General features: G+C 46.1%; 1 protein-coding gene across 1 annotated transcript in view; it reads right to left on the bottom strand.

Annotated features, from left to right (window-relative positions):
- The window catches only part of ALPK3 (alpha kinase 3), a 54,500-nt gene that overhangs the window by 5,825 nt on the left and 27,065 nt on the right, over window positions 1-21,610 (bottom strand). Inside the window, exons 6-13 of the mRNA XM_077873320.1 lie at window positions 9,754-11,860; window positions 8,093-8,240; window positions 7,563-7,690; window positions 7,393-7,428; window positions 4,953-5,233; window positions 4,092-4,180; window positions 3,064-3,287; window positions 756-804 (exon numbers count right to left, since the gene is read on the bottom strand). Coding sequence (XP_077729446.1) covers window positions 756-804; window positions 3,064-3,287; window positions 4,092-4,180; window positions 4,953-5,233; window positions 7,393-7,428; window positions 7,563-7,690; window positions 8,093-8,240; window positions 9,754-11,860 — 3,062 coding nt within the window. The remainder of the gene's footprint in view (window positions 1-755; window positions 805-3,063; window positions 3,288-4,091; window positions 4,181-4,952; window positions 5,234-7,392; window positions 7,429-7,562; window positions 7,691-8,092; window positions 8,241-9,753; window positions 11,861-21,610) is intronic.

Genomic DNA, 21,610 nt, shown 5'->3' with positions numbered 1-21,610 from the left:
CTTCAGCTCAGGTCATAAACCCAGGATCCCGGAATTGAGCCCCACACTGGGCTCCCTGCTCAGCAGGGAGCCTGCTTCTCTCTCTTCCTCTGCCTGCTGTTCCCCTCCACCTCTCTATCAAATAAATATATAAAATCTTTTAAAAAATAAAAAATAGGGATGTCTGGGTGGCTCAGTGGTTGAGCCTTTGACTCAGGGCATGATCCTAGGGTCCCGGATCAAGTCCCGCATTGGGCTCCTGCAGGGAGCCTACTGCTCCCTCTTCCTGTGTCTCTGCCTCTCTCTCTCTCTCTCTCATGAATAAATAAATAAAATCTTAAAAAAAATAAAATAAAAATTAATAAAAAATAAACTAAGGGCTCATTACACAGTGATGCAGGAATTCATCTTGTCCACATTCACTGGTGTGAGAATGATCTGCCTTGTTAGTATAAATTAGAGCAGCCTCCACGTCCCCACTTTATTCCCAGGGCCCTTCCTCATCTGCATCACGATGAGTTTCCTTCTCAAGCAAGAAGGAAGAGGAGTCCAGGGTTGCAATGATCCTGTGTGGAGGTGTCAGTATTGCTGGTCCAGACCTGGGGTCAGGGGCACAGTGGATGGGGGTCAGTGGCCCCCCAGGACGTGGCTAAATGGCCACCAATGCAACTGGGACCATCTGGCAACAGGCCCAATACCTTAGGGATGGAGAACCAGAAGAACTTGGACAACCCAAGAAGATTCTCAGAGGGCCCCTGTCCCTGAGAGCCACTCACCCTCGCAGTTTGGTAGCAATCTGCACATCCGTCATCTTCCAATCAACCCCTGGAAAGAGACAAAGCTGGAAGCTGAGGCGGCCCAGGCCAGCTTCAGGGACCCGCCTCTCCAAAACAGGTATATCGCTAGATGGGAGCTTGTCAGGTAGGGTTCAGAGCACGTGGTTACTTCCAACCTGGCTCACAGGCAGTGCAGGCATCTCTGTGTTGTTAGTAGTAATAATAACCCATTTTTGCAGGCAAGGAGACAGGCTCAGAGGTAAGGGGCGAGCACAGTCACATTGATTCATTCATTTGCTAACTGAGCACTGACTATGTTCAGTGGTCACAGTGAGTCAAAGTTCAGTTGTTCTTACTGCTAGATCCTAAACTCTCCCAGCTGGGCAATCCTGCCTCTGCTAGATGACATTAGGCCATGGACTGGACTGGCCTCTGGCTTTGAGCTAGCATTTGCTCCTTCCTCTTACCAGGACTGGCCTATCTAGACAAGGGAGAACAGGTGGGAATGCAAACATAAATCAGGCTGGACCAACAGAAAGAGACTTAAGACTGGCTTCCACATGCTCACACAGGCAGCAGGTGCGCACCCCAAGAAGCCGAGACTAGGGGAAGGTGTTGGGAGAACAGAGCCTGGCAAAATGGGCACAGAAGAGTAGCCTCTCCACCCTGGCTGGTCCACCCCAGCATCCCAGCATCCCAGCATTAGAATGGGACCCTTTCTCCCCACTTCCACAATGTCCAGTCACATCCTTCTGGAACCTGCCTTTCACCATCAGGGCTCAGTGCCGTGTATGACAGAAGGGGGCATGCATGGGCTTGAGATCAGGCACACCTGGGCTGATTTTGGCCCAGCCCTTCTGGAGCTAGAGCTGTGAGGACCACCTCTGGTCCTTAGCTCTCAGAGTAGGGTAACGCTGCCCACCTGACTTGCAGGGGGACTGGGAGCATCACAGGATGTGCTCAGTGTCTGAGGCCCAGTGATCACGCAGTAGACCTTAATCCCTGTCATCTCTTGCTCAGGGTTGCCATCCTTCACTCTGTAACCCAGTAACTGTGGCCTCTTATGTTTGCACAGAATTTTAGTTTGCAGGAGGCACTCACGGCCACAGCCTTGCTGGGTCCTCACAGCCAGTCTGGGCATAGGGATGATACTGTCACCCCTCAGGTGGAAGAGGGTGCAGAGCTCAGAGAAATGCAGGGAATCGCCCTGTCCAATTCCCTGAGTTTACAGAGACCAGCTGGAAGGCCAGGAGATGTAGACTGAAGCCGAACTTCTTTGAGTCTCAGGTCTTTCTACTGCATCACATTATCCTCTCATTCTAGAAACTGGTGCACTTCTCACAGCTTCTTGAGGACAGTGAGCATTCCTGATTCACCTTTTTACCTTCCCAATATTGGGTAAATGTTGGATGGATGGAGCCAACAATCAGAAGGAATGACATGGGTTTAAAGTGCTACCAGCTTCCCCTTAATATATGGGGTCATATATATCATATTTATTGCCCAGTCCACCCCAATGAAAAGCACATTTACAGCAGTTCTCTATCTCTGGCCCTTGGTTTTCTCACTAATTCACATTGGGGACCAGATTAATGTCTGATAGTCCCAAAGTTCCTCTCCTCCCACTGTAGAGAAAATCTCCTTTCCTCCACCCTGCCCGGCTCTGGTTAGAGAGTAGGCCTGGGAAGGACTAATCAGAGAAAGGAGGAAGTTTCATGCTTGCTGGCCTTTGTTGGGGGGAAATCTGAGGAATGGGAGAGAGAGAAATAAGAAGTCACAGAGACTAAGTTGGTTTACATAATAAAAAGCTAGCAAAAATGGAGGAGGAGGAGGAGGGTTGGGGGAGGGGGAGGAGGAAGAGGAGGAAGAAGAGGAAAGGGGAAGGGAGGAGGGAAAAGGGGCTGTAAAGCCAGTAAGCTAAGATGAAGGGAGAGTCTGGGAAGTATGAAAAGGAGCAAAGTCCAGAGCAAAGCTGCCAGGAAGGAAGGAAGGAAGGAAGGGAGATTTTGAAAAGATTTTGGTTGTGGGTGTTTAATTAGCTCCCATGTAATATTTTTTGAAATAAATTCCTTTTCAATTTTAACTGGGGCCTAGATTGTGCTCCTATAGATGCCACTACGTTCTGGCTGAGGCTGGTGAGGCCGGTGTATATTAATGGCACCTGCCGGGTCCACCTGCCCAAGTTCCTGGGAAAAGCAAAGGAGAGGAAACACAAGAGCTCGGCGGAGACTAGCAAGCAAGCACCCGGGCTCCGCTCCCTCAGCCTGCTCTCATGCACACGTACCTGCGCACCCACACACCCTCGTACCTGCCAAATCTGTGACTAGGAAGCTGCCATTTGTCCACAGGTACAGCCAGTGCTGGAAGGTCTGGCATTTCTGCCTGACCTCGGAGTTGCTAGATGCCTCCGGAGCCACAGCGCAGCCCCACTCCCGCGAACAGTAAGGCTGCAGGGGCTTGCCCAGGTCCTCCTCCAGGGTAGCATAGGGGATGTTGTTTGCAGGCCGGTAGATGAGATACAGTGGGAGGATCCTAAACACAGTTCCACTCAGCTGTGAGCAGGAAGTGCGGCCCCAGAGAGCCCCTCCCTCCATCTCAATTCTACACACTTGGATTGGAAAGGAGGGCCGTTCCAAGAATGGAATTCTCAGCTCTGAGACCCAAGGACAAAAAGGGAGGTGAGCTCCCCTCTGAGCTCAGGAAAGGAAATGGAGGCCATTGGCTTCAGAGTCCTGTCCATTTTCTGAGGTCAGTGGGATGAGAACTGAATGGTGCTATGGCCCCAGCAGGACCCTGCGTTTGGGTGAAGGGCCCAGACCAGTATGTGCCAAACAGAAAGGAACACTAGAGAGGATTTGGCCAGACCATGCTTAGTGCCAACCAGACCCCTTTGTTCAAGAGTTGAGAGCTCAGGTCTCCACATGGAAACAACTATAATTTATAACTGACTCCTACAAAAACTGACACAGACATTGGGGAAGAGTGTCCTGCTGGAGAAGAGTCCTAGCTGGTTGGCCTAGAAGTTTAGCCTCCCCCATCACCTTCAGAGAGCCTGAGAATCTGCTGTGCTGCAAACACTGAGTTCAGGCGTGGGGAGTTAGGGGTGGAGCCTGCAGAGTGCCGAGGCTTTTCTAAAGTGGCCAGTTTATCTGGAGGTTTTTATGTCTAGATTTTGTGGGACCACTGAGCCAAGCCGTGGGTACATGTACACATGGCCTTAACTCAGGATGCCCCTGATAGACCATGAGATCACTGTTCTTGGCAGGACTCAGTCAACTCAGAAGAACTTAAGTCAACAGGTCTGCACAGCACACGTCCCCCTTTCTGCACACTTACTCCGGCACCTCCCCAAAGCCGGGTGCCGCCTGGGCTTCAGCCGCAAAGATTTTGCAGTATTCCCGACTCATGTTCTGGATCTTGCATCCCTGTGGATTAAAGAGAACCAAGTCTGATCAGCAAGGAAGCTCCGCTGCTCTCCATCATGTCCAGCTTTAAGTGGGAGGGCAGTCTGCCAGGGGACTGCAAGGAGGATTCCAGGTCTGGGAAAGGTGGGGTTCACTCCTTCCCTGCTCCCTACTCTGCACCTGAGTTTTCTCATTTGCAAAACAAGAGGCTTTCGACTTGTTTTGTTTGTTTTTTTAAAGATTTTATTTATTTATTCATGAGAGACACAGAGAGAGAGAGGCAGAGGGAGAAGCAGGCTCTGCTGTGGGGAGCCTGATGAGGGACTAGACCCCGGAACCCTGGGATTATGACCTGAACCGAAGGCAGACACTCAATTACTGAGCCACCCAGGCATCCCTGGACTTGTTTTCAAAGTAGTTTCCAAACTGTGTTTCCTGGAGCCCAGGTGGCAGCGCCCTGGGGGCCACACCCACCGTGGGGAGCAAGGGAGACACCGAGTAGGGGGAACACAGACCATCCACCCCACCTAGTCATTCTTCTTTTATTTCATACAGAGGCTCCACACAAGATACGTGTGAGGGCAACAGGAAAGATTTCTGCTATAAAAATATGCTTTGAGAACTATGGCCCCGAAGACATAGCCAGGCTCTCCTACAGACAGTTCCAGGAGCCTCATGAGGTGGACACAGACAACCTCTGCCTCCACACCGGGCTTCCCAGGTGGAGGACCCACACTGCAGAAGGGGGGGAGGAGACAGAGTGGAAAGAGGGACTGGGGAGGGGACACAGTACCTGAATGGTGACGTCATAGTTTCTGCCCAGGAGAGAGGTCTCGCTGCTGGGCCCAAACACAAGTAGGCTGGACACCTTGATGATGCATGTGCGGCCTGACTCGAAGATGGGCTCCAGCCCGTAGATGACCTTGGCCTGGGAGGCCTTCCGAAGGCCATACCCATGTCCACCCCCTCGTAGCTCCTCGCTCACCAGGCGCCCAAAGAGCTTGTCCCCCCAGCAGCCAGAGTCAGCCAGACCCTTAGCAAACACCATGGGTGTCATCTCAATCTCCTCTCCAACTGAAATGGAACAGGAAAGACATGGAAAACCAGAAGTTCCTGCCCCACTAGGTGGGTCTGTTGGGCAGAAGAGTGGAGTGGTCTCCCACCCATCACTCTAGTGAGCTCATTCTCTGTCCAGGGCTGCTTTTTGGGTAGATGTACACCGCGGGTCCCAAACCAGCCAATGAGCTCTCCAGGATAGAACCAAGTCTGACATAGGCCCTGGTGTTTAACAGTGCCTGAGTGTGCCCACCACACAGCACAGACATAGTATCTGTGCAAGCCAGGGCTTTTCTGTGGAAGCAGCAATAAGTACACGACGCCAGAATCACTTTGCTTCAGAATTAGGTGTTTTAATCAAATGAATAAATGTCTATCTCAACCAACATATTTGACTGAAACAAAGAAGTCTGCAGGACCAATCTAGTAGCAGGGAGCTACTCTAGTGCTCAGACTGTGATCCCTAAAAACCATGCCCCTCTAAAAGGACCTGGAGCTCCCTAAAGAAACAGCTGATTCCAAGTCTGGGGCAGGAAGTGTATTCCATGGACTGGAAACATTGTGTCTGAGCAGAAAGCAAAGAAGCTACAAATATGCCCAGAGGCTTGTCAGAAGGACGCAGGAGCCAACCTTCTGAAGGGGCTTCCAGTGGCCAAAATCAGACAGTCTCACGGACCAAAATAATATGGTGAACATACAAAATATGTTTTAAAAGTTACATTCATAATTGTAGTTGGAAAAAACTCACTCCTCCCTCCCAAAACAGAAACAAAAACAAAAACCCCAAACCTCACTGGTGACCTTTAGAAGATGCTAGGGACCAACTCAAGAAGAAATGACCGCTTCTTCTCTACAGAAGAAATTCAACTGATGAAGAAATGACAAAATCAAAATGCTCTGGTTGTGAACTCTAATGAAATCATGGATTTAGGCAACAACTGGTAGCTGCTAAAATCCCTAGGTAACAGTTATCGGTTACAGTTTTTAAACTTTTCCAAAGGATAGATTGGGCGGAAAACAACTGAATGAATGCAGGGACCACTCTTAACATTACTAATCAGACATCAGGTGCCCCCAAATAGGATGCTAAAGGGAAGACATAGCATACCTGTGAATTTCTCGCCCACCCTACCCTCTAGTATTGCACCTAAATCTAACCAAGCCTCTCCATCTAATTACCAGCTTAGGGGAAGCACATGAGTAGAAGAACATGCTAAATGGAGCTAAATCAACAAAATCTAGAGTGTAAGAAATTCTACATATCAAGCGACTTCAACAAATAAAAAGGATAAACAATGACCAGGAAGAGTTACATATTAGAGAGACTTGAGATCAATCAGCCCAAAGCAATGAGTGGTTCCTAATCCAAGTAAACCAACCCTTACCAGACAGTGGGGGGGAGGGCGACTGGATGTTTGAGCGGATTACAGATCTACTACTCAGTGTTTAGATGTGAGGTTCTATTTGATACCAATTACATTTGACAACTGAATAAGAGACACTTGTTGAAGGACAGGGAGTGATTGAATGAGCAAATGAATGAATGGATGAACAAATGCATTAGTTGGCAGTGAAGCTCTAAAAATCTATCACCAGCTGCCTTCACAGTCCTAATCCTTAGTGTGTTTCCTACAGAAGCAGCACAGGCTCTTCCTGTAATGTTTGGGAAATACCTTACGATTTGGGAATATCACAATCACCAGAGAGCCTACTGCAAATGCAGTTGTTCTGGGTCCTTCCCCAGATGTTGTGATTGAGGATATCTATAGCGGGGCCCGAGAAACTGCATTTTTAGCAAGCTTGCTGTGTGAATCTGATGCAGGAACCCACAGAGCCCTGTGAGAGACTCTGAGGTGAGCTGGCAGGATAGGGTGTGCTCTAGTGGCCAGTCCTGCCCTTGACCAAGGGCTCTCCGACACAGGCCAGGGACACAAGGCTCAGTTAACTTCTTATGGAGGGACCTCTTGGCCACTCGTTTCCCCACAATCTTCCGCAATAGCAGTCCTCCCCATCCTCCATCCCAAGCCCAACCCTAAACTAGGAGGCAAAATGTAGCTGGGTGTGGAGGTAAACAGGGCATTTGCAATGGATCCCACGTCCTTAAAGTAGGTCCATCCCTAAGATGGCAGGAATAGGGATGAAGGCCCACCCGTTCTTCCCCCAGAGGGGCATCATACCTTCACCTTCTTCTCTGGAGATAAATCCTGACAAAACTGTGGAGAAAAAGAAGCAGCTGCTCTCAGGCTGGCCTGCCTGGAAAGAGCACCATCTCTGCAGAGATGACCACTGCCCTCCCTCAGGAGCCGGGCTGGGCAGAGCGCCTGGGGGGTGGGGGGAGCACACTCACCCTCAGGGCTGAGGCAAAAGTCAGTAGAGGCGGAGCCGTGCTCATTGTGGATGGTGCATCGATACATGCCACAGTCTACAGGGGATGCCTGCACGATGGCCAAGGCCGCCGGCCCCTCGTCCCCTGCACTGCAGAGAAGAGAGACCCTCTCCGTGAGGGCCATTGCCATGCACAGCCCAGGGCCAGACTGTGGTCCTGAGGATCATCACACCCTTCTCTCAGAGGCTGCTGTGGACCCCTAGGAGCTTGGGCAGGTGGTGAGATGTACTGTGGTCAAGAGCTGGTCCTAGATCACACAGGCCTGGTTTGCTGTCCTGACACTCACTAGCAGTGTGACTCTGGCAAGTGATTTAATACCTCTGAGCTTCAACTTTCTCCTCTCTACTAAGGAAATACTAGAATGTCCCTCATAGGATTACTGTGAGCATTACATGAGGCCATAGATCCAAAGTGGGAGGACTATGCCCCACATTATTATTGCTGTCATTAGGCAACCAAGAGCAGGTGCAGGTGGTATCCAGCCGGCTTACCTCCTGCCCACCTCGCCCACTGGGCGCTGATCCTTGGCCCAAGTCAAGACTGAATCACTAAGAATGTTGAAAAACTGGCACCAGAGCTTCAGGCTGCCCGAGGCATCAGGAAACTGCTCTACCCGAATCTTCCGGATCACCTGTGGGGCTGAGAGCAGGGGCCTGGTTAAGAGGAGCAAGTCACCTCCCCACTACCTTGTGCCCTCCCTGTCCCCACCCCTGCTTCCCTGGGTGTTCTTGGCTGAGAGGAAAGAGGATTCAAGCCTCTGCACAAACCCACTGCTTCCTGGCCCCCTGCTGCAGCCCCCCTGTATCTCTGAGGCATTTGCTCAGACTCCAAAGCACACACCATAGCTGGAAAGACCCCACCCTTGTGCCCCCACTGGGACCTGGGAGAGCTTCAGAGCCAAAGACACAGAGGGCAGCTAAGAGAGGGCAGGTGCACTTGTGGGGAGCACAGCATAATGTATATACTTGTTGAAACACTTCAGGGTACACCTGGAACTAATGTAACATTGTGTTACATTATATTACACCCTAGTATCTATCTATCTATCTATCTATCTATCTATCTATCTATCTATCAATCATCTATCTACATATATATGTATGCACTTTGTATTATATATACACTTTATATTACATTATTATACATTATATTACAAGTATACTCAAAAAAGTTTTAAAACAAAATTTATGAGAGATTAAATGCATACATAGGAAGAAGAAACAATACAAATGACTAGAATCAGAAATTCCTAAGCTCAGGGCAGAACTTTCAGATATTAAATGTATCACGGAGGACACTCTGGTAAATAATACCCTCCACATTTGTTTTACAGATGAAAAGGGAGAATTCACTGGATGCTGCTGGCTCGGAAAGCCCACTCAAGAAGAAACAAATAACATGAATGGCCTCACATCTATTAAAAGAACTGAGTTCAGGTCGCCTGGGTGGCTCAGTGGTTGAGCATCTGCCCTTGGCTCAGGGTGTGATCCCAGGGTCCTGGGTTCGAGTCCCACACTGGGCTCCCTGCATGGAGCCTGCTTCTCCCTCTGCCTGTGTCTCTGCCTCTCTCCCTGTGTCTCTCATGAATAAATAAATAAAATCTTAAAAAAAAAAGAAAGAAAAAAAAAGAAAGAAAGAAAGAAAAAGAAAGAAAGAAAGAAAGAAAGAAAGAAAGAAAGAAAGAAAGAAAGAAAGAAAGAAAGAACCTAAAGCTTTTCCTCAAATAAAATACAAGGCTCTTATGGCATAAAAGAGGGGCAGGGGTGGGGGGAGAAAGGAGGGAGAACCTCAGTTTGGGTTCTAGACCCTAACTTCAAGAACCTGTGTCTGAATCTGACCCTGCTGCTGTCTCCTTGGGGGACAGGTCTGTGTGGAGTGACGGAAGAGTTGGTGGCGCCAGCCCTAGGACACTATGGGACACTATGGAAGCCAGCGCCGCACTAAGGGCCTGATGTCCTCCGTTCCATTTCACTCTCACTGGTACACGGGTGTACTATTCCCAACCCCCAGAGGCAGAGCCCAGAAGGGGACCAGGCCCTCTGATGCCACAGTCCGTGGGATCCTCACACAGGAATGCCTGCAGGAGGTGCTCTTCCAGGCAGCCCTCTCCTGGGAAGCCCTCCCTGCCCTCCCCGCCTTCCCTGTGGCTCACCTTTTAGCAAGTCTTTGGCTTTCCTGGGTTTGGCGGGAGTGTCCTGCTTGCCCTCATCTGCGGCCAGCTCTGCGTCCACACTGCCGGCCTTGGGACTTGAGCCCAGGTCTCCTGCTGCCGGTTCCTCCTCCGCCCGGGGCACCTCCAGCATCCCTGCCTTTCTGCCCTGAGTCGGGGAGCGTTTCTCCCGCCCAGGAGTCCCCGGGGACCCGGGTGCAAGGCCCTTCCTGGGCCCCCGAGGGGAGACAGTGGGGCTCTCCCTTTCTTCAGCCTTGGCCGCCTCCCCGTCGCCCGCTGCTCTGACCTTGGGTAGAAATCTCTTCCTCCGGGCTCCCAGAGCTAGCTCCTCAGGGGTTGCTGCTGGCAGGCCTATCAGAGCCTCCCCCGGGGCCTCCTCCTGTTGGAAGGAGTCCTGGGCCCTCCTGTCTGCCGAGACTGGTCCCTGACCAGAGGCTGTCTGTCCACCTGCCTCCCCCAGTGGCCCACCCACACTGCCCTCCTGGGATATCCCTGGGAACCCAGGCCCCTCGGGGGACGCCTCAGCCTCAGCCTCACCCTCACTGGATCCTCCCGAGGCCAGCCCAGGGCCCTCCTCTTCACCCACCACAATGGCAGGGACGGTGAGGGTGCAGGGCCCAGGGCCCCGGGCTGCAGCCAGGGCCTGGCGGCCAGCCTGCACCTCACGATCCAGGAGGCCGGTGAGGCGGCGGGAAGTGCAGGGGCTCAGCAGGAGGCTCTGTGCACTCTGCACCAGATGGTTGTTCTCCACACGCTCCAGGATGCGCCGGGATGTCCGGGGACTCAGACCAGCCACTTCCACATTGGGGACCAAGGTGGGTGAGGGCCCCGGGGCCCCTGGGGCAGCCCGCTCCTGGGACTCTGCCCCTCCACCCCCTGTCTCTGTGCTGGAGAGCTTCAGCAGCAGAAGCAGGTAGTTCTTCAGGGAGTCTATGAGGCCAGGGTCACAGCTCCGGGGGCCTGGGGGCCTCCCCTCCACATCCGGGCCCTGGGCGCAGGCCCCCTCACCATCACCTGCTGTGGTTGCTGATAGGTGACTCTGGGTAGGGGTCCCTGGCCCCAGGTGCGGTGGGGGCACTGACCTCAGAACGGCCTGGTCCCCAGAGGGCAGGAAAGTGGCAGCACTCATGTGCTGAGAGGGCGGAGAGCTGGGCAGTGCCTCCCTGGAGCTCTTGGGCAGGCCCGGCCCAGGGGGCAAGGGCAGGATGGGCCCCTCGGGGCTCCAGCTGGCTGGGGGACAGCCACCCAGATCCATGGACAGCACTGCCCCCAGCTGCTCCTCCTTGGGGCATGGGATCAGGCCATCCTCCGGCTTGTTCTCGACCAGACTGGACCACTCAGACCCTCGGGATCTTGCCCCTCCCTGCTGCCCTGAACCACGACGGGGAGGCTGGGGTCCCGGGGGTGTGGGGCCACCAGCCGGGGCATCCAGCATAGCTGTCAGAGGGCTCCCGGGAACTGGCGCTGCTGCCTCCTCAGATGTGAGCACAAAACCAGATTCTTCTGGGACAGAGGACCCTTCTGAGGTCTGCTCAAAACACTCAATAGTCTGAGGAGACTGAGGACCCTCTGCAGGTAGCCGTTCAGGGACTCTGGACTGTGGGCTGAGGCTGGCCATGGATCCCTTCTCTGACTGACCTTTTGTGGCTATGCTCCCCTCTGACCGTGTCCCTCTGTCCTCCTGGATCCTTCCATCTTCCTGCATCCTCTCATCTGTCTGTGTCCTTTCTACCTGTGTCACTGCCCTTCCCTGTGCCACCACATTCTCCTGGGGACTCCTAGCTGATGCTGGACTCTCACTTTCTTTGGGCACAATGTCCACCTGTGTCTTCCTATCCACCTGTGTCCTCTGTGTTGTTTGTGTCCTGCCTCCCTGGGTCCTCCTATCCACCTGCGTCTTCCCATCTGCCTCTGTATTCTTGTTGCCTCCAGGTTTCTGGTCAGCAGATGTCCTCCGATCTTCCTGGGTGTCTGTGTCCATGGGCTCAATGACACCCTGGCCTCTGGAGTTGCTGCATCCAGCAGAGACCGTATCAGCACTGTTGCTGGCCAACACAGTAGAAGCCAGGGTTGCCTGGGATTCCAGGACCTGAGAACATATGAACAAAAGCAAGAACTTGGCTACATGTACCTTAGGATCTCTTTCAACCTGGCATCCCAGGCGCCTCTGACCTCATGCAGAAGTGCCCTGACGGGAATCCTGCCACCAGGTTTTCCAGGCCTGCCAGGGGTTGGGAGGCAAAGGACATGTGACAAAATCCCAAGCCCACCCATCCCAATCCCTGGTCCCACAGTCTAGATGAAGGAACATCCAGAATCCAGGTCTAGCTCTAGCCCTCTCACCTCTCCCTGAAGAAAACCTACCTTTCCTGAAAGATTCTGCTCATGTGTCATCCCACCCTTTACCCCTGCCATTTAGAGGAAGGTGTCCTCTCTCCAGGGCTTCTGAGCAATAGATCTGTTCCCCCCCCCCTTTTTTTATGGCTCTAACTACCACCAGATAGAATTATGGGTGAAATGGGAGAGAGCCAAAGAGCCTCCTGAAAATGGCCTCCATGATAGCATCCACCATTAACATTGAGTAAGTGGTAGTAATGTTTTCCCATCCAAATGGAGAAGGTTAAAGTAATTAGTAATTCCACCTGTGCTGGAAAAATCAATGAAACATTACACTGTCACCCTTTTGAATACACATTAATTTGCGAAGCTCTATGCTAGGCCCCTATTTATCATACATACACTGCCTCACTTAAACCTCACAATATGAAATAGTTGTGAGCATTCTCTGCATTTTAGAGATAAGAATACCAGGGCACCTGGCTGGCACAGCCAGTAGAGTGTGCAACTCTTGATCTTGGGGTTGTGACTTCAAGTCCCCCATTGGGTGTAGAGATTATGTTAAAACAAAAATATTTAAAAAAAAATTTTTAAGTAATCTTAGAGATAAGAACACACTGATGTGGTCAAAAGAGAAATGTGATCATCCACTGTCACACAGTAAGTGGTATAGGTTAGCTCAGAAGCCACGTGTGTCTAGCTTCAAATCCTAGGCTCTCTGCTGTTACACTAGATGCCACCCAATCAAACATAATGAAAAGGACTTCCAGTCTAAACACAGTGGCACAAGATAGCAAGCTGCCTCTTTTTCTCCTGAACATAAACAAAACCAACAAAGTAAACAAGAATAAAAAAAGGCAAACTTCATTATGAATGAAACTGGAGGCACAGAAAACCTACAGTCTCAAAAAAAAAAAAAAAAAAAGTAAAAGAAAAAACAAACAGGCTGTCACAAGCAGATAGCTGAGCCCTGGGGAGCTGCTCAGGATTAAAAGCTATGGGGAAGAGAAAAACAGTGAAACAGCTTGGCAGGTGTCAGAACACGGCCGCCAAACACAGTTACTGTAGATGCAGGACTCATCCCAGTGTGATGACCCAAGTCAACATCTTACAAGAGCTATGGGATCATGGAGAGTCAGGTGGAAATCACACTGAAGACATTTAAGGTGGACATCCAGCGGATGCAGGCAGAGGAGAGTGCATCAGCCCATGGGCAGCATATCTCAGAAAACACTAGCAAGCATATGCTACTGAAGAAACTTCCTGGGGGCACCTGGGTGGCTAAGTGGTTGAGTGTCTGCCTTCAGCTCAAATTGTGATCCTGGGGTCCCGGGATAGAGTCCTGCATCAGGCTCCCCGCAGGGAGCCTGCTTCTTCCTCTCCTTGTGTCTCTGCCTCTCTCTCTGTCTGTCATGAATAAATTTAAAAAAGAAAAAGAAACTTCCTGAAAATCTCTAAACTAGGAACACTGTTTCTGAACTTACAATAACTTAGGGAATATCATTCCCATGAGCCCTGCTTGAGGAAACTACTGGAGAACATACTATGGTCAACCAAAAAGATGATTAGGGAAACCACAGCAAAATTCATGCCAAGCATTAAATATGTATTAATTATATAATCAAGACTAGAATCATGAGATGCCTGGGTGGCTCAGCGGTTGGGCATCTGCCTTCGACTCAGGGCGTGATCCTGGAGTCCTGGGATCGAGTTCTGCATCGGGCTCCCTGCATGGAGCCTGCTTCTCCCTCTGCCTGTGTCCCTGCCTCTCTCTGTATCTCTCATGAATAAATAAATACAATATTTTTTAAAAGAAGACTAGAATCAAAGGGGTTTAGGGTAGCAGAGCAAAAATGTCAGTGTCCTATGTACTGACCAGGCAGAAATGATACAACTCATACAAAAGGGGAAGGAGGTAGAAGGTGGCAAGTGGTCTAAATTCCTTGACTGTATCACCTATGCAAGCCAGGAATCAAAGATTTACTCAAAACTGAAAAACCAGGTAATAGAAATACAGGATATTGAACTACACAGAGATTATCACCTAGAAATAAAATATGGAGCTAATATGAGATAGAAAATGACAGGGGGAAAGGGGTAGTGGAAACACTGTATCATAGCTCATCATAAAAAATTAAGACATTGAACAGAGGAAATACTTAATGGTATCATATGAAACATAAATATATATTATAAATTACCACATACAAATATTTCCAGTTATCAGAAGAACCACACACAAAACCAAAGGAAACACATCGTATAAAGAAAGACCTTAAAATATATATAATTAAGCTACATTTTAATTAAGTACAGAATTTAAAGTTACTGAATATGGAGTTTTAAATGAATGATGCCATTTATTCAAATATGGGAAAAATAAAAGTGTGGTGATGCTCAGAAGCCATCAAATAAAAGCCTGACTGGTCAAAGAATTTAGTAAAAATGCTTCTCCAACATCTCTGACAACCAGTAAGATACTCTAACAGACAAAAACCCCTTGGAGCCAACAAACAACAATTAGAAATATAATAGAACACTTCTGTTAACTCCTGGTACTCTAGGATTAGGAAGCATTAACATGGGCGTGAAATCTATAAGTCGACAAGGAAAATGCTGATTTTGCACAAGACTCATAAGAACAGAGATTTTTTGCCTTTTTAAAGATGTTATTTTTAAGTCATCTCAACACCCAACGTGCAGCTCAAACTTACAACCCAGAGATCAAGAGTCACACGCTCTACTGACTGAGTCAGCCAGGCGCCCCTAGAGCCTTTGATTAAAGGTATCTTCTCTCCCCCAACCCCAAGCCCAATCAGTCCCTGAGTCCTATCAAACCTACTTCCTCAGTGTCTCAATATCTATTCCCTTCTCTATTTCCACTGCCAACTGTCTAAACCAGGCTGCCAACAATTCTGTCTTGCCTGGACTGCTGTAAAGCCTCCCAACTGGCATCCATGACTCTAGCCTTTGCCTCTGCGTGACACTTACCCTCACTGCAGCCCAAGTGATCTTACTGAAATACAAATCCAATTGTGACACTCCCCTGCTTAAATACCTCTCCAGGGCTTATCATCATTTACAGGAGAAAGCCTAAAAGCCCAAGCCTCAAAGAGCAAAAAATTTAAGAACACTGCTGGCCAGAGTATGGGGAAACAGGTTGTCAGCACAGCTTCTATGGACGGCAGTTTGGCGTAATTTAATAAAATTAAAAACACTTATACTCTTTGACCTAATAGTTCCAATACGAGGAATTTGTCCTCTAAATATATTTCCATGTGTAAATGGACTTACATACAAGGATATTCACTGCAGCACAGTTTATAACAGCAAAAGACTAGAAATTACCCAAATTCTATCAACACAGAATTGATCCAGTGAATTACACTACATCCATATTCCAAATAAATAAAATAAATATCCAAATAGGAAAGCAACGTGTGGATAGAAAGTATAACATGCAACCTTTGTGTAGCAAATATACAGACACACACATATTTCCAAACAAAGGGAAACTAGCTTTGGAAGTATGCCCAAGAAACTAGTACTGGCAACTGATTTCAGGAGGAGAAATTGGGTTCAGGAGGAGGGTGGAGTTGAGGAAGATAATATTCTCCATATACCTTTTTTACTTTTTAAATTTTATACCAGGTGTACATGACATATACCAACAATTTTCAATTTAAAGTGAAAATAAGTAACTTAAATCTTGTGTGATCAACAAAGCCCATCCTTCAACAAGGGTCCCAGGTCTCTCTTTCCAGGTTCACCTCTTGGGTTCCTCTGTCCACCCCCACTAAGTTACTATAGTGACCACTATGTTATTTTATTACTACTCTGTTATTTTCTCTCTGCTGGACAGTCTCAGCCTTCTCCTTGGTCAACTGAAAGACTCCTTCTCATCTTTGAGGACCTCACCCATGTTTTCTTCTCTTCTTGGAAAAGTTCTAAGTCTCCTTCACCCCCCAACCAAAAACATTAGTGGCTTCCTACCCTATGCACCCACAGCAAATGTAACTACCTGTATTGGTAAACACTCATTCTGTGTGGTAATTATTTGTCTCATGCATGTGGCACCTCCTAATGTGTAAACTCTTCTCCTCCAAAGAGGTGGACCTAACACAGATCCAGGGTTAAAGGTGGTACTAGGTAACTACATGGTGAATGATCAATTGAGTACTTTCCATACACTTCTGCAAAGGCTGACCTCTCTAAACACTCTGGTGTGTGTGTATGTCTACATCAGGAACTGTGTGGAGATATGAGGACGGCCAAGTATTTCTTTAAAATAACCATGGTGTGAGCAGGGGTGAACCCTGCTGGTTCGGTGTGAGCTCTTTCTTTCTTTCTTTCTTTCTTTCTTTCTTTCTTTCTTTCTTTCTTTCTTTCTTTCTTTCTTTCTTTCTTTCTTTCTTTCTTTCTTTCTTCCTTCCTTCCTTCCTTCCTTCCTTCCTTCCTTCCTTCCTTCCTTCCTTCCTTCCTTCCTTCCTTCCTTCCTCCTTCCCCTTCCTTTCCTTTCCTTTCTTCTTTTCTTTCTTTTTTTCTTTCTTTCTTTTTCTTTCTTTTTTTCCCGGAGTAAGCTTTTTCACCACAAAGAACAGCAATATATTTAATTTTCCATCCTGTCTTACTGTCTTCCTCATAAATTCTCAGAGACTAAGAACACAGTCTGATTCACCTTTGCATCCTGCACAGGCCTGAGCACATAGATTCCAGGAATCAACTACTGACTGACAAGTACTATGGCTTCTAACTCTCAAGATGGGACATGGTCCTGGAGTGTTGCTTTGGGAAACCAGGGGACAAAACCAGGAGTTTAACAGGAATGGTGAGGACAGTGCCTAGGACCTGGAATCTCCTTCCTCTGAAACCCAGACCCAGGGCTGATACGGAGGCTCTATCATCTTTAAATGTTTGGTAGAATTGTCAATAAAACTATCTGGCCAGAAAGATTTCCTTTCTGGATGATTTTTAACTACAAATTTTATTTCTGTAACAACTATAGGATTATTCAATTTATCTCATTGTTTGCAAGAGTTTGGTACTTTGTAGTTTTTAAAGAATTGGCCTATTTCATCTAAGTTGTTGAACTAAATGCATAGTTTTTCATGATGGTCCTTTATTACCCTTTTAATACTTGCAGAGTCTCTAGTGATATTATCTTTCATTCCTTTTTTTAAAAAATCTTTTTTAAAAGATTTATTTATTGGGACACCTGGGTGATTCAGTGGTTGAGCGTCATGATCCCGGGGTCCGAGTATTGAGTCCCACTTCGGGCTCCTTACAGGGATCCTGCTTCTCCCTCTGCCTATATCTCTGCCTCTCTCTTTCTGTGTCTCTCCTGGACAAATAAAATATTTTAATAAATAAATAAAAATAAAATATTTATTTGTTTGTTTCAGAGGATTAAGAGAGAAAGCACAAGTAGGAGGGAGGGACATGGGGGAAGAATCTTCAAGCAGACCCCCATTGAGTGCAGAGCCAGCCACAGGGCTTGATTCCATGACCCAGGAGATCATGAACTGAGCCAAAACCAAGAGTCAGACATCCGACTGAGCTACCCAGGCACCTCTAAAAATCTTTCTTGAGGTATAACTGACAAAAATTATGATGTTTTGATATACCTATGTATACCGTGAAATGATCAACATGATTAAGCCCTTCTTTCATCCTTAATGCTAGTCATTTGTGCCTTGTCTCATTTTTTCCTTGTCTCATTGAGTCTTGCTAGGGGTTAATCAATATTACTGATTTCTTTTTTCAAATAACCAGATTTCAATTTAATTTGTGTTCTCCATAGTTTTTCTGTTCTCAATGTCATTGTTTTCTGCTCTTTTCATTATTATGTCCTTCCTACTCCTTGTTTTGGATTTATTTTGCTCTTTCCTTTTCTGGTTTCTCAACATGGGAGCTTAGATTATGGACTTCAGACCTTTCTTTTTTTTAATATAAATATTTTAATGCTATAACTTTTCTTCAAAATATTTATCAGGATCCAAAATTTTGATGTGTTGTATTTTAATTTTCATTTAGTTAAAAATATTTTCCAACTGCCCTTAAGACTTTCCTCTTTGACCTATCAGAGAGTATTATAAATATTTTAAAGTGTTTGGAGGCTTTCCTATTATATTTTTTCATGAATTTGTAGCTTAAGTCCATTTTGGTCAGAAAACATACTTCGTGTAATTTCAATTATTTTATGTTTGTTAAAATTTGTTTATGACCTAAGATATGATCTCTTTTGGTGAATGTTTTACATGCACTTGAAAAGAACAAGTATTCTGGGGTTGTTACATGGAGTATCCTATGCATGTGTTAGGCCCAGTTGGTTGATAATGCTGTTCAGCTCTTTTCTATTCTTATTCTTACTGATTTTCAGTCTATTAGCTCAAGATGTTACTGAAAGAATGTCAAAGTGTCCAGCTATAATGGCTGATTTGTCTGTTTCTCCTTCCAGTTCTTCATCTATTTTGAAGCTCGTTGTTAGAGGCAAACACATTTTTTTATTATGTTTTCTTAAGTGGATCCTTTTCTCATTATATAATTCACAATTTTGCCCTGGTAATTTTCTTTGCCCTGGAGTCTACATTGTCTGAAATTAATATGGTCGCTCCAGTTTTCAATTGATTAGCATTTGTATAGTGTATATTTTCTATCACTTTACTTTTGACCTACCTATAATATCATAGTTGAAATCAATTTCTTGTAAAAAGCATAGAGTTAAGAATGGTTTTTGACTCATTATCATAATCTCTTTTTTTTTTAAGATTTTATTTATTTATTCATGAGAGACACAGAGAGAGAAGTAGAGACACAGGCAAAAGGAGAAGTGGGTTCCTCTCAGGGAGCTCAATGTGGGACTCGATCCCTAGATCTGGGATCGGGACCCCAGCTGAAGGCAGACGCTCAAATGCTGAGCCACCCAGGCATCCCCATCCCCACACTCACAATCTCTTGTGTGTCCAGACCATTTATATTTAATATAATTATTTATATGTTTGCATTTAGATCAATTATTTTATTATTTGTTTTCTATTTGTTTCCTGTTTTTTCCTTCCTCTGTTTCCCCTTTCCTATCTTCTTTTAGTTTATTTGAACATTTTTAGTATTCCATTTTAATCTATATATTGTGATTTTTATTATATTTCTTTGTATAGTACTTTAATTGTTGCTTGAGGGCTTACTATATATACTTAACTTCCTGCAGTCTATTTGGAGTCAATATTTTACCTCTTCAACTGAAACATAGTAATTTTACCACCATATAGGTCTCTTTATCCTCTCTCCTTTATGTTGCATGTTTACCAAGATATTTACCATCTCTGTAGTTCTTCCTTCATTCCTGATGATACAAGTTCCCTTCTGGTATCATTTCCCTTCTATAGAAAAAATGTAGTTTAGCAATTCTTTCAGAACAGGTCTGCCAGTGATTTATCCTGAGTTTTCCTTTATCTGGTAATGTCTTTACTTCACCTTCAATACTGAAAGACATTTTTGCTGAATGTAGACTTATAGATTGAAAGATCTTTTCTGTTAGCATGTCTATTATTCCACTTCCTTTTGACCTCCATTGTTTTGAATGAGAAATCTGTAGTCATTTGAATCATTGCTCTCCTAAATGTATTGTCACTGACTATTTTCAAGAATTTTGTGTTGTCTTTAGTTCTCAGCAATTTGATTATTGTTTTTTGGCATGGAATTCTGCAGCCATATCTTATTTGGGATTGCTGAATTTCTTGTCTGTAGGTTTGTGTCTTTTGCCAATTTTGAGAAGTTTTCAGCCATTATTTATTTATATATTGTTTTCTGCATCATACTCTTCTCTACTTCTGGGTCTCCAATGACACAAACATTAGATATTTTGATTCTATACCACAGGTCCCTGAAGCTCTGTTTATTTATTTTTCCTAAGTTTTTATTTTCCCTTATTCTGATTGAATAATTTCTATTGATCTATCTTTAAGTTTACTGACATTTTCCTGTCACCTTCATTCTGCTATTGTGCCTAGCCAGGAAGTGTTTTTATTTCAATTATTGCATTTTTCAGTTCTGAAATTAAAATTTAATTCTTTATATTTTGCATTTCTTTGCAGAGACTTTCTATGTTTCCATTTATTTCCAGAGTGTTTACCCTTACATTTAAAAAAAGATTTTGTTTATTTATTTGAGAGACAGAGAGAGTGAACATGGAGGGGCAGAGGGAGGAGAGCAGACCCCCCCCCCCCATAGAGCAGGAAGCCTGAGGCAGAGTTTGATCACAGGACCTGGAGATCATGACCTGAACCAAATGCAGACACTCAAATTACTGAGCCACTCAGATACCCTTACCCTTACATTTTCTCACATTTTTATAGTATCTGATTTTAAGCCAGATAATTCCAACATCTTTAACTATTTTCCCATACAAGTTGAGATTTCCTGATTTTTCACATGTTAGGTAATTTTTATTGTATCTAGACCTTTTGAATATCATGAGATCACTTTTCAAAGACTTTGCAGTGCTATTCAGATCTGTCCAGTGTATATGCGCCCACGGGCCAGTCTGGGACCTAGAGGATGGTCTTTTAGTTCCATTCTCAAAGTTTTTGGTACACTGTGCAGAACCAGATCCATGCATGCATGAATAGCTTCAAAACAAGCCCAGGAATTTATAAATAGCTTAGGAAGTCACTTTCTCAAATGTTCCTTCTCCATGATCTCCCCTGTACTTTCTGGGTTCATAGGACTCCCTTCTTCAGTCCTCTGCCCAGATAGCTGGGGTTTCATACTCTGTAACATACTTTCACACATGAACCTGTGTCCTAAGCCAAGGAAGAGACCCAAAAGAGAGAAAATTTTAAAAGGAACAGGAATTCCTCCTACCCTCTTGGGGACCACAACTTCTCTGAATGGAGGGAAAGATTCCCCATCCTCAAAGTTTGACACCTGTGGACATTGCTGCCAACACCAGAAGATTCCTTTCCTTGTCCTCAAGTCTGATGTAGAGTAGAAGACTTCTTCTGAAGTAAAGCCAATGCTTACTTCTGAATTTCTGATTACATTAAGACCAGCCCAATAGAATATTAGATCTAAAAAACAAACTGGTAAACACTGCTGGTTCTGGGGTACTTTGAAGTCTGGTCTTCTTCCCCAGTCTGCCTACTATTTGCTTATCAAAGTCATCAAATAGCTACACCATGCATTTTGCCCAAGTTTTTAGCTGCATTCAATGAAAGATATAGGGTGAGTGGTTTTGTCCCATCTTATCCAGAACTGAAAATGTTATAACCATAACAACTAGCTTCATACTGCCTATTGTATTTTTCAGTTCTAGAGTTCCAGTTGGTTGATTTTTAAGTCTATCTCACTTTCTATAGTTTCCACTTCTCTGAAATTTTCAATCTTTTTACTTTCTTTGCATACAGGAAAGTTTAGTTTTCATGCTCCATGTCTGATAATTCCAAAAGGTGGAACCCCTAAGGACACATTTGTATTGTCTGCTGTTTTGTTACTTCCTTTTCAT

This window comes from Canis aureus, chromosome 2 (assembly GCF_053574225.1).
Source record: "Canis aureus isolate CA01 chromosome 2, VMU_Caureus_v.1.0, whole genome shotgun sequence".
In the NCBI taxonomy this organism is placed as follows: Eukaryota; Metazoa; Chordata; class Mammalia; order Carnivora; family Canidae; genus Canis; species Canis aureus.
The sequence above is the reverse complement of the archived record's forward strand: the minus strand, read 5'-3'. Positions and strand labels throughout refer to the sequence as shown.